General features: G+C 51.5%; 2 protein-coding genes across 4 annotated transcripts; one reads left to right on the forward strand and one right to left on the reverse strand.

Annotated features, from left to right (window-relative positions):
- Nucleotides 1-2,595: 2,595 nt before the first annotated feature.
- LOC119089309 (cytoplasmic dynein 2 intermediate chain 2) lies at nucleotides 2,596-12,576 on the forward strand. 3 transcript variants are annotated; one of them, XM_037211976.1, is made up of 10 exons: nucleotides 2,596-2,643; nucleotides 3,365-3,530; nucleotides 3,920-4,004; nucleotides 4,265-4,495; nucleotides 4,821-4,948; nucleotides 5,442-5,554; nucleotides 6,386-6,593; nucleotides 7,557-7,735; nucleotides 11,749-11,910; nucleotides 12,490-12,576. In XM_037211976.1, the coding sequence occupies exons 2-9, from the start codon at nucleotides 3,466-3,468 to the stop codon at nucleotides 11,883-11,885; spliced, it is 1,146 nt and encodes a 381-aa protein (XP_037067871.1). In that variant the 5' UTR covers nucleotides 2,596-2,643; nucleotides 3,365-3,465; the 3' UTR covers nucleotides 11,886-11,910; nucleotides 12,490-12,576. The 3 variants fall into 3 exon arrangements, with proteins under 3 accessions (XP_037067871.1, XP_037067870.1, XP_037067872.1); XM_037211975.1 differs by having other exon boundaries at nucleotides 2,596-2,633; XM_037211977.1 differs by having other exon boundaries at nucleotides 2,622-2,667.
- Nucleotides 12,577-14,057: 1,481 nt separating this feature from the next.
- LOC119089310 (uncharacterized) lies at nucleotides 14,058-16,184 on the reverse strand. The gene is made up of 3 exons (XM_037211978.1): nucleotides 15,863-16,184; nucleotides 15,252-15,479; nucleotides 14,058-15,089 (listed from the first exon to the last, which is right to left on the reverse strand). The coding sequence occupies exons 1-3, from the start codon at nucleotides 16,148-16,150 to the stop codon at nucleotides 14,898-14,900; spliced, it is 708 nt and encodes a 235-aa protein (XP_037067873.1). The 5' UTR covers nucleotides 16,151-16,184; the 3' UTR covers nucleotides 14,058-14,897.
- Nucleotides 16,185-16,317: the final 133 nt, after the last annotated feature.

Raw genomic sequence — 16,317 nt, forward strand, 5'->3', positions numbered from 1 at the left:
TTGCTTGCGGGCTCTGTATACTGGGCCTTGGCGTTTGACTTTGGGGCCCTACACTCCTGTCGGGGACCATTCGATATTCTGCTCGGGTACATTCCATGTTTCGGGGGCCTTCCACACTGGGTTTTGGGTGCTTCGTATTTGAATGGAGGGCCCTGCACTCCTGTTGGGAGCCCTATCTGTTGACCTGCTCGCGCACACTCGACTTTTCGGGGACCCTCTACGTTAGGTTCTGGCTACTTTTATTTGAATGGAGGGCCGTAAGCTCTTGACGGAGGCACTATATTTTAACCTGCTCGGGCAACCTAGATGGTGCAGTGCTCGCAACACTGTGCCGTGAGTATTTCTTATTTGAATAGAGGGCCCTGCGTTCTTGTCTGGGGCGCAATCTGTTTACCCGTTCGGGCACACTCGACCATTCAGGGGCCCTCCATGCTGTGCCTTGGGTACTTTTTATTGCAATGTATGGGCCTTTTTAGCGGGCCTCATCTATTAAGTCGCTCGGGGCCGTGGCGGATACAGAGGGGGGGGGGGGGGGGGGAGAGGAGAAGGCACGGCACCATACCGCTATGAACCATGTCGAGGGCACCTTTAAGCTCCGAAGGGGCCCATAACCGGCCTAATGGACACAGTCTTCTAACAAAACAAAAACACAACAAATTTAGACGTCTTGGGACCCACAGGCGACCAAGAACGGTTACTAGAAAACGGAAAGTATTCATAAGCAGACAGCGAATTTTTTGGTGATTAAGATGCTGCTTATGGAAATTGTAGGCCTCATTACGCTGTACAGAGGCATTACGCATTGCGCAATACGCCTCCGCGAGGAACGGCGATGCGGCGTAGCTGCGTTGGTTCGGTCGGTTGATCACTGCTCACCAGCAGGTGCACGCTGCAACGGGGCCTTTTGTTTGTGCCGTGATCATCTAAATACGATACGGCGTTTTTGGTGACGCAAAATTTTGCGGGTGGGTGGTGGGCATTTTTTACTTACACATTGGGGGCTTGATTTTGTTGGGGGCTTATTGTTTGTGTGTTCAGCTACGCGTTCAATCGCCCAGTTACTCACCTTGATCGGTACGTGGCGTTGACGTGTGCTACGGGCAATGAGGCGCCTGGCTTTTAAATTCGCTTGGTGGCGTACGTGAAACGACATTCTTCCAATTATGCGGGCTAAAAAACGTGTACATAGCAAACTCAGCCTCTCTGTTCAGATATGTAGAGCCGGCCGCGAGGCGGCGCGGCACGGATCACCTAATACCCCCACAGCGCTCCCGGGCCTGGCACCGATATGCATGGCGGCCCGTTTAGGCCTGCAGTTGTGACCTGGGGCCAGAATCCTGCTTACCTGCCACCTGCCGGCCTCCGCACAATGTCAAGTGAAGTACTCGGGTTCTCTGATGATGAGCCGGCCTGGCTCCGTTGTGAAGCCCGACTTGTACTCTGTTTTTCAGCTCGGCCAAAACTCTTCATCCTGTTGCTTGTCATCCTGGTTCAGAATCATTGTTACTAAATTGGGTAATGATTAAACTTGCCGATGGCTTGCTGCCTAAATTGCTAACGATCCAGCTTACTTAATGCTTTGGTTATCCCGTTCCGATTTCGATCATCCAACTCAAGTAATGGATTGCCCGCTCCTCTTCACTGAATTGTGTAACGGTTGAATCTTCTTGAACCCGAAATTTTGATTGTGTAGGCCCACGGATTGCTACCGAAATGTTGTCATTTGTGACAGACCAACGCTCGGTATGACCGATTGTGCCGATAGTAAATGCCGCTGTGTGAATACGTCATTGGTATCGTACTCCTGTCAAAATAAGTTCTTTTAAAAATGTTCACCTAGGTCTGAACGAGCTCTCCGGGATGAGGGCAGGAACACGCGCTACGTCGTAATGCTCCCGCTTCGGAAATACCTTGAGCCTTTCCCGATTCAGCTTGTTCCCACCAACGGCGGTATTTCGGATCCCTCACCGCAGGGATCAAACTGAAATTTTATAGTTGCGAAGCTTATGTTTCTAATAATGTTGACTTCCAGCTTGTGACCTTCGAAAACAAATGCTTATCCAAACGCTTCACTAGGTGGACAAACCGAATGGGATATGCTCAGAAGATTAAACTGCATCCGTATGCAAAGTTTCAGGCCAATCCGAGGAGTCCTCGGAATCCCGCATGTAGACCTGAATATGAATGTGAATCTAGGGCCAACTTGATGAGCCATAGATATGCATATCAATGTGATGAACGTTGTTCTCCTCAGCCATGAATATATCTATGTCCTCAACGTATATAAACAACGCAATCTGCAACAAAATTTGGAGTACCTAGCCATATTGCAACTGTTTTGCTATTACTTGTTTTGCAATCGTTTAGTTATTGTTTTGAAGCACCAATTTCATCAGTTTGAAAAGCATGTGGCCACGAACATGAACATCTTATCCAAGCACCAATTACGTCATTTACTCATTGGATTCTGTTGTTAGGCGTTGCTATGGACTTCGTATAAACACTGTATGATGCTCGTAATGGCGCTTATAAGACAGTTATGGAGCCTTTCCCACATACCGTTGCTACTATTTATTACGCGAGATCTCAGGTTCGGGCCGTTTGAGGTTGAAACGAACGGGGTGATGGAACGGGTCAGGCCTGGTATTATAACCAATAATTTTCCTTGTATGTTATCTCACATCGTCTTCTAAATTTGAAGCCCAAGACATCTTAACTACTCAGCGCTAATGTAACCCTTGTGCTAGGACAAGCCCGTGGCTGAATCTCTTATCTTCCCTTATGATGCTTAATTTCCATCGTTTTCTATCCACCCCAGCAGGAGAGTGATTTTCACTGTTGGTTTCAAAGTAATTGTTACTCAGCAATTTGTGTGAGACATGTAGTGAGTATGGTTGCCTTGGTGAAATATTTTGCCCTTTTATTAAGTGGTTGTGAACCAAATCATTGACATATTCAATAGTTGGCATCAGGTCCCATGCCCTGTGTTATCAAGTTTTTCATGTGTGTCAGCATATGAATTAGTAATGAAAGAAAAAAATCAGACATAGTGGTGAAAGTGAACAGATCATAAGCACAATGTTCAGACCTAGCATGCTTAAACAGGGCTTTCCATCCAAAAATTTTGGTCTGAGCCCCACCTCCATTGTAAAATTTTGCATATCATGGAGCACCAGGATGCACCTGAACAAATCAGACTGGAGGTTTACTATGTGATCATTCAACAACATCATCATGTTGCACTACTTTTGTTAGCATCTTGTTTTTTGAAAGGCATGTTTGGTGTAGTATAAGCAGGTTGTCAGCAATTTATTTGCAGACCAGATTGAGGTATTGAATGCAGGCCTTTATGATTCTTTCCCAGGCATGTTCCAAAAGCATTTGAAGTCCTGATTGCAAGTTTAGGGCATACTTGCATGTAGACAGCTGTGAAATCGACAAATCAAACTAAACTTGTGTATAGAGATGTTTAAAGCATCAGAGGTAAGCTTTGATGCTATTGGATTCAAGTCCTGCTGGAAAGGTAAAAGGTAAGGGAATTTCTAGTAAGTTTCACTCAGTCACATCATCATGGTCACACCACTTATGATAGCTATGTGTGGGAGGATCACAGTCTGCTAGTATGTTAAAGAATGTTTTTAAAATTTCCTGAGGTAAAATTGTCTTGTTCCTGGTAGACTTGATTCAATCCTTAATGATATATGAGCATAAGCAAATCAGATAAGCAATAGCTATTGCTCAATGAACTGTGCACATCCTTCAACCTATGTCAAGCTATGTATGGTTTTTCTGATTATTTTAATCATTTTGCACTCATCACCTTTTTGGCATCCAACTTGATTATCTTGAAATTTTTGCTTTGCTTTTTTCTTGTGTTGACTGATCCTGCTCCAATTAAGGATGTCTATGATGATTTCAGCAAACTAGCTGAGAATGGTACACAGTGTGAACCACTGAAGGTTGCTGAGCATGAAACACAGACTATTGGTCATGATGAAAAAGAGGTAAGATGTGTTTCCTGTAATGTTCTGTGGCTTTCCTCCATTGACAGTGATTTATATTTTGCCTTACAATTGTGACAAACTCTCACGCTATATCATGGGGGAAATATGGGACCATCATTCTCTTCTGCTGCACCTTTGGCAGCTGCAAATTGATGCAGCCATGTCCAACAGTTACACTATTGCATCAGCACTGTGGACATCTGCACCAGCAAAGCACCTGCACTGTGTAGCCATATTGAAGCCGCGGGTCGTCACGGCAGAGCCAGACGGACCCGGAGCGGGAGGTGACGGTGGCGGCACCGGACGCTGCCGTCAAGCCGTCGCTGGTGGCGTTCGTGGTGCGCGCCGCAGCGCTGGTGCTGGGCGAGCTGGAGCGCGCGGACAAGTCGCGCGCCTTCGATGGCTACCAGCTGATCGAGGAGGACGACGACCAGCCGGTGCGGCGGCTCTTCACGCTGCGGCTCGGTGCCAAGCCGGCCGACAAGAGCCAGGTGCGCGCGCGGCCTGCGAGGATGTATCAAGTCGGGTATATCGCAGCTAAGAATGGCTACAGCAGAAACTGAAAACGTTGTGATGTCACTGATTCTGTCCACACAGCTGACTTGGAAGTATCTGGGTTGTTTGAGTCTCTTCCAAGGCAATAGGTTTTCTCCACCATATATTATTGCATGGTGAGAGCTCACAATGCTGAATATGTTGTGTCTGAATACACCATTCACCTGTCAACATTCAGCTATCATTATGATCCACTGTCCCGCACATTGCCTGATGGTACCTGGGTGAAACCACCTCATGCTCTCTGCCTGTCCCGCTCAGTCGAGTATGCAGGTGGCCTGCCTGTCCTGGAGCTCCACGGGCTCGGTGGTCGCCGTGGGGTACGGTGCCAGCGAGCACGAGTCCTGGTGCGAGCATTCCACTACACTGGCGCTCTGGAACGTGAACAGGTACGTGTGGCCGGGGCGGCTGTGTGGAAAACGACAGCACCGTGGTAGCGAAATGGGCATGCAATTATCTCTTGAGTCGAATTTGGTGAAGAAGTGCTTCTCTGTCCCTGCCTTCTTTTCCATTATGGCAAGAAGAGAAACCTCGTTCCGCTTGTTGTGAAAATCTGACCGGCCCAAGGAAGCGGTATTTTGATAGCAGGATGCATCGTCTCCAAGCCGTAATGAGTCCTGAAATTTCCGAATAACGACGCTGTAAGCAAGGACATAGTTAACGGAGTCGCAACGTCATATGCCCTTTCGTGTTGAACGTGTGTTAAAGGCATTGGTTTTTGGGCCAACTTAAAGAGTATTTACTTTCAGGTTCATGGAAAATGTGGACTGTGCTGTATTTGCTGTGAGCTATGCTGTAAGTGTCTATTAGACCCACGAGTTGGAAGGCTCGAAAGGTAGCGCACATGGCAGGCTGTGCATTGTTCACGCCGTGTTTGTGCAGGAAAGACCTCAACGTCAATCAGCCGTACAACAAACTGGAGCTGCGCTCCTGCGTCAGCTACGTCCGCTTCCACCCGTCGGAACCGAGCATGCTCGCTGTGGGCATGGTGACAGGTGAGAACAATGAGCCAGAAATCCACCCGTCGGAACCGAGCATGGCGGCTGTGGGCATAGTGACAGGTGAGAACAATGAGCCAGAAATCCACCCGTCGGAACCGAGCACGCTGGCTGTGGTCAAGGTGACAGGTGAGAACAATGAGCCAGAAAACGAGGCCTGCGCATCAACCACCTGATGTGCATTGACTGGAAGCGTGTGTTGCATGTGATCTGTCCAGTGTTCATCCCCTGGCCAATCGTTACAATGTTTTGGTTGAGAGAGGTTGCAAGATAGGGCAATGCAATGTGTCCGAAGTTACATGGTGACAGCTGTCACGAACTCCATTAAGCATTTTCCGGTAAAAATGCGATAATTAGGCCCCCAGCGACAACGTACGCCACTTATTGCGGGCGTACGTATCTTAGTGTGATTGCATTCGATTGTCAGTGCTCCAACGAAAGTTCACGAACGCCGGGGTAACGAGTTCTTGCTTCACGAATCAGCGTGGGTTTCTGTGGATTTACCCCTGGTTCGGGTGTAGAAACAAACGGGTAATGTGATACGTCCGCGCAATGTTACCGGATCACGCTATACTAAGCTACCGGACCATGTTAACCATCCCTGGTGGGGCCGGAGTGGTTTATATCGGCTGGTAATTCAAGGACTGTGCCGGCGCCAGTTCTGGCCTGCGCTGAGCGCCAACATTGGATCAGCTGCTACTGATGCCATCAGGCATGCCTTGCCTTTCCTGGAACGGCCCCCATGCGTGCGTGCTGTCAGGTGTCAGTACCGCGCTCGACACAATCCCGCGCCTTTAATACAAGCCGCGACGCCGCTGTGCGCGACAGGGGAGATGCAGCTGTACAACCTGTCGCGTGAGGACGATCCTTTCCTGGGCTCGACGGCCGCCGTCATCCAGGGCCATCGCGAACCCATCAGCGCACTCCACTGGCTGGCCAGGTCGGCCGGCTACGGTCTCGTCTCCGCCTCCCGCGACGGCAAACTGCTCGTCTGGAAGTACTCGGAGGCCAAGCAGCAGCTGCAGCTCACCAAAAAGTTAGTGACTGTTGCGACTCGGGGCTCGACCCGGAGCGCCTCGACTCCGGCCGTTGTAGGGCTCAGTTGCGACACACAAGTCCCGTAAGTCCGCCGTGCTCTCACCATCCGTCTGGCCAGGACCATGTGCTCCCAAGCCGGTTCAGGCAGCAGACAAGTGCACGAACAACTGACATCTCGTCCGCATAAACACATTCCTTATGAGTTAATGCAATGATGTTCATGCTAGGTGTAACGCGACAAACGTCACATTCTGTTGGCGGTTGTTACTGGATCGAGATGACGTTGAGATGGCCTCGTTCCATGGCCCACCGTGTTGCAGTTCGTATGCACCGCGTTTTAGCATGTGTGATGGATGTCGGCTCTCATGTCCTGTTTCAGCGGTGTGCGGCGTGTTTCAGTCCATGTACGCCATATACTAATCTGCGTCTCGTGCTTTAATACACGCGCCAAGATTCAGCGCATGTACGCTGCATTCCAGTGTGCGTACCTGGGGTTCGGTCCGTTTGTGCCCGGTTTCAGTCGGTGTTTGCTAGGACTGTGTGCATCCGTTCTCGGTTTCCGTGCGCCGTGTTTCAGGTCGCGTATGTCATGCATGCATCGTGTATGCGTGTGCCATGTATGTCATGTATTTCATGTCGCGTATGCCTGTGCGCGCCAGTTATCAGAGTGCATGCGCCATGCTTTAGTGCGCGTGTGTGCCGGGCTTCGGCCGGTGCTTGCGCCGACTTCTAGTCCATGCGCGCCAGTTCTCAGCTCGCGTGCGCCAGGTTCCTTGTAAGTGTCACGCTTCAGCGCACGTGTGCGCCTGCTTCCCGTCTCTGTGTGGTGCGCACGCGTGCGTGCGTGTGTATGTGTATGTGTCTGTGTGTGTGTGCGCGTGCGCGTACGTGTGCGTATGTGTGTGTGGGCCCCAGGTTTCATTGTGCGCCCGCCTTGCCTCAACACGCGTTTGGGCGCCAGGTTTCAGCTGATGGCTGACCAGCTGCCGCGCGCGGCCGGCCGGCGGGCGGGCCGGGCCGACTCCGAAGCCGGCCTGACTGCGCTCGCCTTCAGCCACGACAACCCGGACCAGTTCCTCCTGGGCTCAGAGGGCGGCGGCATCTTCCTCTGTTCGTTCGCCTCGGAGGTGCCCATCACGGGTGAGCAGCACTGGGGAGGTACGCTGACGGGGGCGTGGTTAGACTCGGGGACTCTGCGCCAGAGTTGGAGCTGCTGAGTCTGCCCCGGCGAGTCCCCGCCCCTCACACCAGCTAATTGCAAGGGCGGGATGGATTTTCTGGTCCACAATCGTGAAAATAAGTTGGTGCAGAGTCCAAGCGATACACACCCACAGCATGGGCGTAGGAGCAGGACAGGGGGAGGGGGGGGGGGGGGGGCAGCGGGGCCATGCCCCACCGCACTTTTCAAGGTGGTGGGGGGGGGGGGGGGGCAGCGATGTTAACTGCCCCCCCTACTTTTCAGATTGAGGTTGCATTTTGGCTTACTTTTGCACTGCATTAAACATGCATGCCGATTTACCTGGTTTACTGGCCATCCCCCTTAAGATGCGCCATCTTTTTCGCTGGCTCATTGGCCACCGCTTAGTGTTACAGCCACAAGGCCCACGCCGCACGGCGTGGAGACTGCAGCGCCGGGCGTCGAGGCAGTTATTGCTATGACTTGCGAGTTTGCGTGTTCGAGACCATATTACGTAGTTTTCTTATCAGTGATCAGCTGTGACAGGATCTTTAGTGTTTTAAGGACAAACATGAGTTAGCCATGCTAAAACAAATTAGAAACCTCATTTCATCTACAATCTACAGTCAGAGATAAATCAATATCTCTGAAGAACACAGACAAACAGGAAACGGAAGCCTATGTGACAACCATCGGACTACCTGCAGTGAACGGGGATGTCGTTGCGTCAATTAGGGCTCCTGTGCTGATCCGGGGCCAAGTGCGCGGGTCAGAAGGCCTGCCATGTCAGGGGTGGGAACAACGCGATATGTTATATCCTTCTAATGACCTTCGGATCGACCAGGAGATCTCCCCCCCCCCCCCCCTGTGCCACCAGAATGATAGCCAGAAGACACTTTGTTATGGAACGGAATGACCCTTCAGCCCTTGACCGGAACCGGTAATGTACCCCCTGGTGTTCTACTCAAGAGGCCCCTTGCCCGGAAGAAAAAAGGGGTCTCATTATTAAGTAAATAGGTGTCTCATTATTGTTGAATAGGGTGGGACGAAAGGAGCTTAAAAAAGAGCAAGGTCATGCCATATTTGCATGAGAACGTTCATTTTTTCACAGTGTATTTTTGAAACAAGTCACACCAAAAGGCTTGAACATGCCCGCCCGCAACCTCGCGAGCAAGGACAAAGATGGTCTGGGTTGCAGGTTCCGTAAAACCGAAAAGTTTTGGCCACTGCAAATGCCACCAGATGGCGGGCACCGTGTTAATCTATATTATGGATAGATAAATAGTTGCAAAAACACGAAAAATAGAGATTCCACCTTCACTCTTCCAGTTCAACCGCCAGCTTCCAGCCCCACTTCGCGGTGCTTTGAGTTTTGCGAACTAAAAGTTTGTCTCCGTTTGCTTTACGTTTTGCTTAAAAAAGCTAACACCCCCATTCTTTTCATGAGTCTAAAAATTGCACACGTGAAATATGCGCTCAGACTGTCTTCTTAATGTAAGATCTGATGTCATGAAGCGTTCAAGGACGTTTTAGAAGCGTCGTCAATTTCGTCCACATGTTGGTCACAATCTAATATTAACTGCTAAGCCGACGCTGCGCGGCCACGGAGACTGCAACGCCTGGGGGGGGGGGGGGGGGGCGAGGCCTATTCGAGTGCGCATGCTCAAAATGACATCGCGTAACTTGTATTACTAGCCGATTACAGTGTTTAAAGATAATCATTTCAGAAGCGTCATCATTTTCGTCCACCGGTGGGCCACGGCTAAATGTTAGCTACTAGGCTAACGCTCCGCGGACTAAGGAGACTGCAACGCCTGGTGTCGAGTTTTATGCTACTAAGATTTGCAAGCGCGCATATTAAAAAGCACGTTACATAAATTGTATCACTATTCGATTCTGACTGAATGGTAAACATTTTCAGACAAATATGGCTTGGCCATGTTAATACACATTGTTGATCGCTCGATCTGCAATCAAATCTTCACCTTCAAATTTGGATCAAACATATCGATCTACAACCTAACTTCACAATGTCCTCAATGTCTTTTGAACCCAGACAAAATTTTTGACAAGGCTTCTGAATTCTGTAGGTTTAGAAAGAGTCAACTAACCATTGTAAGTAAAGAGCGCCGGTGATTTATTGCATTCAGTCGTTCAACGCCTGATTTCTTCAGTTTATGGACCTCAAAATACAGACAGAATTGAGCTCACGGTAGCTCTTGGTTTCCGTTCTGGTTGCAAGGTAAAAATAACAATAAAACGAAGAAAACGGTGTCACTTGTTAACAAGTAAGCTATATCCGGGGATTTTTTCTTGGGGGGGGGGGGGGGATCACCATAAGATGGGCTTTTGTCAGCCCTGGCAAGGCTCTAGCTACGCCCCTGCCTACACACAAAAGCAGATCAAGTCGTATACGTTGCATGATGGGTAGTGAAGTGTCCGTAGGGCCAATTCATACCTAAAGCAGACAGCTTCCCGGAGGCTATTTTTCTGCGATGGTGCGGTGTGAGGGAAGATAATCCGGAAAAAGATACTGTTACAGGTGTCCAGCACATGTTTCATACACCATGTACCAGTAACGCTGATCCAAAAGTATGCATCAAAGCAGCCATACGATCAGTTCGCAGTCAGTCGTGCGGGAGGCATCCGGGCAGTGGCCACCGACGGCGAACAGGAGCAGGGCCCAGATAAGGAACATATGAAAGATGGGCCTTATTATGTGGCTTGATTCTTAAAAGAGAACCTCCAGTATTATAGGGTTTTTCATTGTTTCTGGCAGTTTCAAGCCCCAGAATTTGTTTCCGCCCAAAATGCTGGGACAAGCCTTATCTCTTGAAAAGCAGCCAGCGAAAAGAAGGCGCATGAAAAATCCGTCGCACTGTGAGCCATCGATCCACCGTCAAAATTCTCATCAGCCTATATCCAGACCCTGTTTTGGCATCTACACTGTAGAGGCAGATGCTTCCATGTTAAATGGACGAATAATCTAGGGAAGCTGGATAGCCTTATTTGCCAAATCACAGATGAGCCGAATAGGCAAGATCGCGCACCAGTGAGAAACAGCTCTAGATGCATATCTAGCATAGCAGCCATGCCATTTGAATAAAGAGCGTTAACAACCTCCATCCCTACCCCCCCCCCCCCCCCGGTCATCGGGCCGGCTTTCAGAAAAAGTTCCTGAAGTACACCCTGAGCTCGTACCCCCCCCCCCACATTTTGAAACATTCCTACACCTATGACCCACAGTCTCAATATTCATCAGCATGCTACCCAGTCATAGCCGCAAAGTAGTCGAACAACAGCATCAACTTCCGGTGCGCCAGATTTGACAAAGCCGTCGCCTCTGCCACCATGCTAACAGCAAGCGTGTTCAGTCGACAGGCGGCAGGGGTGTCGGCAAGCGCGCCGATACGCCTGCATCGCGCCTCGTCGCTAGATGTGTGGTATTATAGCCAACAACACTGATTTTTAGCAGTGGAATCTTGGGAAGGGAAGCGGTGGTTGTGAACAACGTGGGAAGCGGTAGTTGTGGACTCGATCATTAATTGGGACCCCTATGTGACACCACTTTCATTCATGACATCACTGTGTACTTCTTGCTGTCATGTTTTCTTGTTTAGACATTCTTGTAGGGGTTGTCCCGGCTAACGATCCTGATTTCTAGGCTGTGTTAGTAAAGATGAGAATGCACTTGGAACCAAACCATACGTGTCAACGCATGGTTCTCAGTGCTGCTGAGGACAGGGATGGGAACACTCCTTGTCACCTGATCATGGGTGAGGGGTGAGAGCCGTTATAAGAGGTATTCAGCTGCGCTCGTCTCTATGTAGCGCTTGTCTCTTGTGTCTGCCACGGCAGTTGAACTGATAACCGCGTGGATCGCCACGTTCATCGGCCGACCGGTCCTGTGACCTGACCCGGCCCGGCTCGCAGCCGCGGCGCGCCCTGCCCGTGTCTGACAGCACCTGTGCCCCAGCGGTCACCGGTGACCGGGTGGAGGGCCTCCTGAACCCGGTTAACCTCCACGTTCGAGCCGCACCAGGGCCAGGTGCTGATGCTGCAATGCTCCCGGTTCCACCGCAATATCTTCGTGTCGGCCGGCTCCGACAATGAGGTCCGCATCTGCAACTTTCTGCAGGTGCGAACTGATAGGTCTGAGGGCCGGCCGCAGGCCGGTATCTCTTGGGCGTGGGGTTTCACTTTTGGCACGTCTTTTGGTGTTAGATGCAGTTGTATTGTGCTCACAGCAATTGCAATTCTTGGATGCGATAAACGGCTGTCTGGCGTTAAGCATCTGTGACGAGACCCGACTTCAGCTGTCACCACACACCTGAGGACTTCTACACTTCAGCCGGCTGTGGGACGCTGCGCTAAGCAGACCTGGCCCCTCTGCACACCACGGGGTGCACCCTGTGATCTGGTACTTCTTGGTCTGCTCCTCAGACTCTTGATCGGTCCCTTAGCTGTCTTGGTTCGCTCCTCAGATCTCTTGATTGGTTCCTTGGACCACCTGATCTGCTCCCTTAGGCCTCTCGATCCGCTCTTCAGATCTCTTGATTGGTCCATCAGACCACTTGATCCGCTTCGTCAGGTCTCTTGATGGGCCTTGCAGTGCGCCTAAGCCAATCCTCAGACTCCTGATTGGCCCATCAGACCCCTTGACCGTGCTGCCTTGACCTGCCGTGACCTGCCGTGACCTACCGTGACCTGCCGGCAGGTGTCGGCGCTGCAGTCCATCAACCTGGACGCGGAGGTGACGGGCGCCTCGCTCTCGCCGTCCCGGCCGCTGGTCGTGTTCGTCACGACGGCGGCCGGCGAGCAGCACGTGTACGACTTCACACGTCGCGGCGCTCCGCTCCACAGCATCCGCGTGCACGAGAAGGCCGTCGCCGTCACCGCCCTCCGGCTCAACGACAAGGAGTGAGTGAGGCGCCGGGCGGAGCGCCTCCCTCGTGCGCTCTCCCGGGCTGGCGAGGTGCACAAGGCTGGTGAGCTGGCGTGCTGTGCATAGCTCGTGGTGCCCAGGCGGGCACTGCTGGTTCCGTGTTGACGCCATTTCTTTGCATTGTTGTCGCTGTCACTGCGTTTTGCTTGGTGGTATGGATGGTGGTGGTACACTTCTTTATGCCAGCCCGGCATTCCTGACGTCCAAAGTTTAAAATAGGGTGAACTGGCATTTGATCATTTGTTCAACGGGCCCATTTTGTCAGTTTAGATGACCAGCCGATGTTAGCAGAAATGTGCTGAAATTACCCGTCGATTGGAACATAGATTATAACCCAATCGGCAGTCTAAGAGGAGTATCGAAGATGGCAAAAATGAGTTGGCTTGCACTTGCTGACGTTTTCTCTTTGTCATTAGAGTGGTTTGTTGAACGTGTACAGCAGCCAAAGTCAAAAAACGCGATTTGGGGAAATAATATTTTTATTTGTCAGTTGAAGTAGTTCTTAGTAGTCATGTGGCGCGATAAAGACTCACAGATGTAATGTATAACGCGATTTCTAGCCCTCGTGAGAGATGTGTGTCTCCATTCAGTTACAAAGTCACTGAAGTGCGCAAATGTACCAAAAAGACGAAAACTCGTAACTGCCAAACCAGCAAAGGTTTCCGTCATCGAAGTCGCGTACCTTTGCAGATGCGTGCTCTTGATAGCCAATGCTGGCTGTGCGAGGCAAATGACACGTGTGAGGAGATGTGCGCGTTTGTCTGTGAGGGAAGTGGTGTGAGAACAAACAGTGCTCACTGCCGACCAACACCCTGTCTGCTTTGCGTTGTTGTCGTTGGAGAGGGCGTGTGAATTTGCCAAACTTGTGCTTTTAATTTGTCGAAAAACTAAGGCGCGTGCTTTTGCCACGACATGCAATTGTCGAGGAAATGCAATGGTATTTATAATTCCAGTACAAAGGTGTGTCCTGCGTTTTTTTTTTTCGTTTCTCTTACTTTTGGTGGCAGGCGCGCGGATGAGCCAAGTTTTCGGTTGAATATTAAACTTAAATAAGCTAGCGTGCACAACTCCGGTGTTTAGCTGTCTTGAAGGCGCTGCCGGAGATCGTTGAGTCAGTGCGGCGTCTGCTGCGCGTGACCACGTGACGTGCCTGTGTGCTGCAGCATGCACCTGCTGGCCACCGGAGACGCGCAGGCGGCCGTGCAGGTCTGGTCGCTGGCCACCGAGTACGTGTCGCCCAAGTCACACGAGCTGACAGAGCTTAACCGGCTGGGTAACGTGCAGCTGGACGGCTAGCCGGGCGGCGCGCGGCAAGGTTCGCGGGGCGCCGCCGGCTGAGCTCGGTCGGCCGGCGCTGGTCGGGCGGCGTGGCGGAGCAGGGCGTGACCAGGCGTGGCGCGCGATCTCAGAGGCCCGCCGTAGGGCTGGCGTCAGCGGATGCGGGTGTGCGGAGCTGATGTCGCGGCAAGGCACCGCTGCTGTCTCACTCAGCAGGGGAGGGGCGCGCGGCGCGTGGTGTCGGCACCCGGCACGGTCCTCGCCGTACGTGCCGCAGCGGCCCGTCTGTGATATGAGTAGTACGCTCTAGTCCGTCCATCTAGTCTGCGAAGAGGCGCGACATGTGATGTGGTTGGTTCCGTCCGTGCACTCGGCAAAAGCCGATGGTTTGCTTCTCACCTGTCGTACGCGGTTGTTTTGCCGCTCATCTACTATCTTTCTTCCCTAGTCCTCATTGTTTTGGAGGGCACTGTCGCACTTACTCTGGCCGTGGCATTTGAGTGCGCTAAGTTACTCAAGTAGTACTGTTTGTGCACTGAGGCGTAGTTGTTCTAGACTAGAAGTGCCTGTCATTGTTTTACGTACTGTGCTTTCCAGTAATCATTGTTGCGGGAGCAATTCATTCTGTCCTGCGTCTATTTTCGTGAATATAAAACTGAAACCGCAGTACTTGTTTTGATACTGCAGTCGTGTGGGGTTTTTTATCGTTGACGTGACATGTGCATTGCTATGATGCTGCTATTAACTGAAGAAATTAAAGAAGATTTAAAGTTTTATGTTTTTCCGACACCAGAATACCCATAATTAGTTATATAACTTTGTTGTACTGCCGTTAATCAGACCGTTTTAGAAACAAGCCTCCTATGCCGCGCCTCGTGCAAGGCTAAAACACCAAAATCCTTTCAGAATTCTAACTTGAGCTCAGGATATTTTAGTCCGAGTTCTTTGAACTTTTTGGAGGTATCTTCGAAGCGCTGACTGATGCCGCCGATCTTGTCCCAATACTCGTCTTCCGCCGCGAAGAAACCCGTCTTGAAGACAGAATCTACCTTTTTCTTCACCTCATCAATCTTGGCATTGATGTCTAATAGTTCCTGAAAGGGGAAAAAATCATTGTTTCTAAGTCGTTTCTCCTTACATTTTCAAGCGTCAATGAAAATGAGCAGACCGCAAAGCTAGCGATATTGCAACTAGTCTGGGTATTCATTGGAACATCCGACCACGATTCTCTTGGATGGCGCAATCTGACAACTTACGTCAAACTTCCCTCCCTCAGGGATCTTCTCGTTGCTGAAGAACTCCGTGGTGAGAGATTTGATATCGAAGTCGAGCGGCGGGAGCGCATTCATCTCCAGTTTTCGCTTGCCAGCCCCCAAGGTCAACTTGACCTCGGTTCCTTTCGGCGTGCTTGAAGTCACCGTAGTCACCGGCGGAGCCTTCCCAATCTGCGTGGTTTTCTTGGACGAAAACTGCCTTGCCTTAGTCTGAGGGATGTAAACTCGTCAAATGAGCACGCGGTATAACTCAACGATCGACAGGGCGGCATATAACAATCAAGCGAAACCTTAGCGTCCATTTTATATCGTGCTGGTTGCCATTTGGGTCACTTGTTACACAGGAAAGATGCTACAAACGCCAATCATCAGCTTATGCGAGTACCGAGCCACATTTTTTAGCCGAATCGAGCTGAACGTAAGCGCGTAATCGCACGCCACCACACCTCTGGCGTCAGCCTCGTCTCGAGAACACCGTCGCTATCACATTTGACCTCTCCCAGGTCGCCCGTCTGCCCCGAACGGCCGGCTCCACATCACGCCCGCCGGGCCCGCGCTCGCCTCGGCGCTCTGACGCGCGCCGCCCGGCTCACCTGCGTGATCTTCATGGTCTCGGTGACGCCCGAGATCCCCTTGCCGTTGATGATCTGTGTCGTCTTCACCGCCTGGCCGTGGGGTATGGCATACTCCTGCACCAGACGGGTGACGGCTGGCTGCGGCCCGCCGCCGGAGTGCGTGACCTTGGTCCGCATCTGGGTGCCGGGCGCCGGCGCCGTGCCCGGGCCCATCGACACGGCCGCCGCACCGGACGCCGAGCCCGCCACGGTTGCCTCGCCCAACACCGTGCCCGACGTGGTCGTCCGGCCGGCGGTGATGGTCATTGACGCCACAGAGCCGCCCTTCAGCGCCAGCACTGGCGGCAGTGGGGCCGGTTAGCTGGGCGGATAACCTGCGCGACGCCTCCTCCGTCTGACAGCAGGCGCGTGGCGAGAATCTCCACGCTTGGATCCTATTGTTTCGAAGCGGGTTTTTACCATATGGCGCCCCG

Source organism: Pollicipes pollicipes, unplaced genomic scaffold (genome assembly GCF_011947565.3).
Source record: "Pollicipes pollicipes isolate AB1234 unplaced genomic scaffold, Ppol_2.1 Scaffold_3087;HRSCAF=3621_pilon_pilon_pilon, whole genome shotgun sequence".
In the NCBI taxonomy this organism is placed as follows: domain Eukaryota; kingdom Metazoa; phylum Arthropoda; class Thecostraca; order Pollicipedomorpha; family Pollicipedidae; genus Pollicipes; species Pollicipes pollicipes.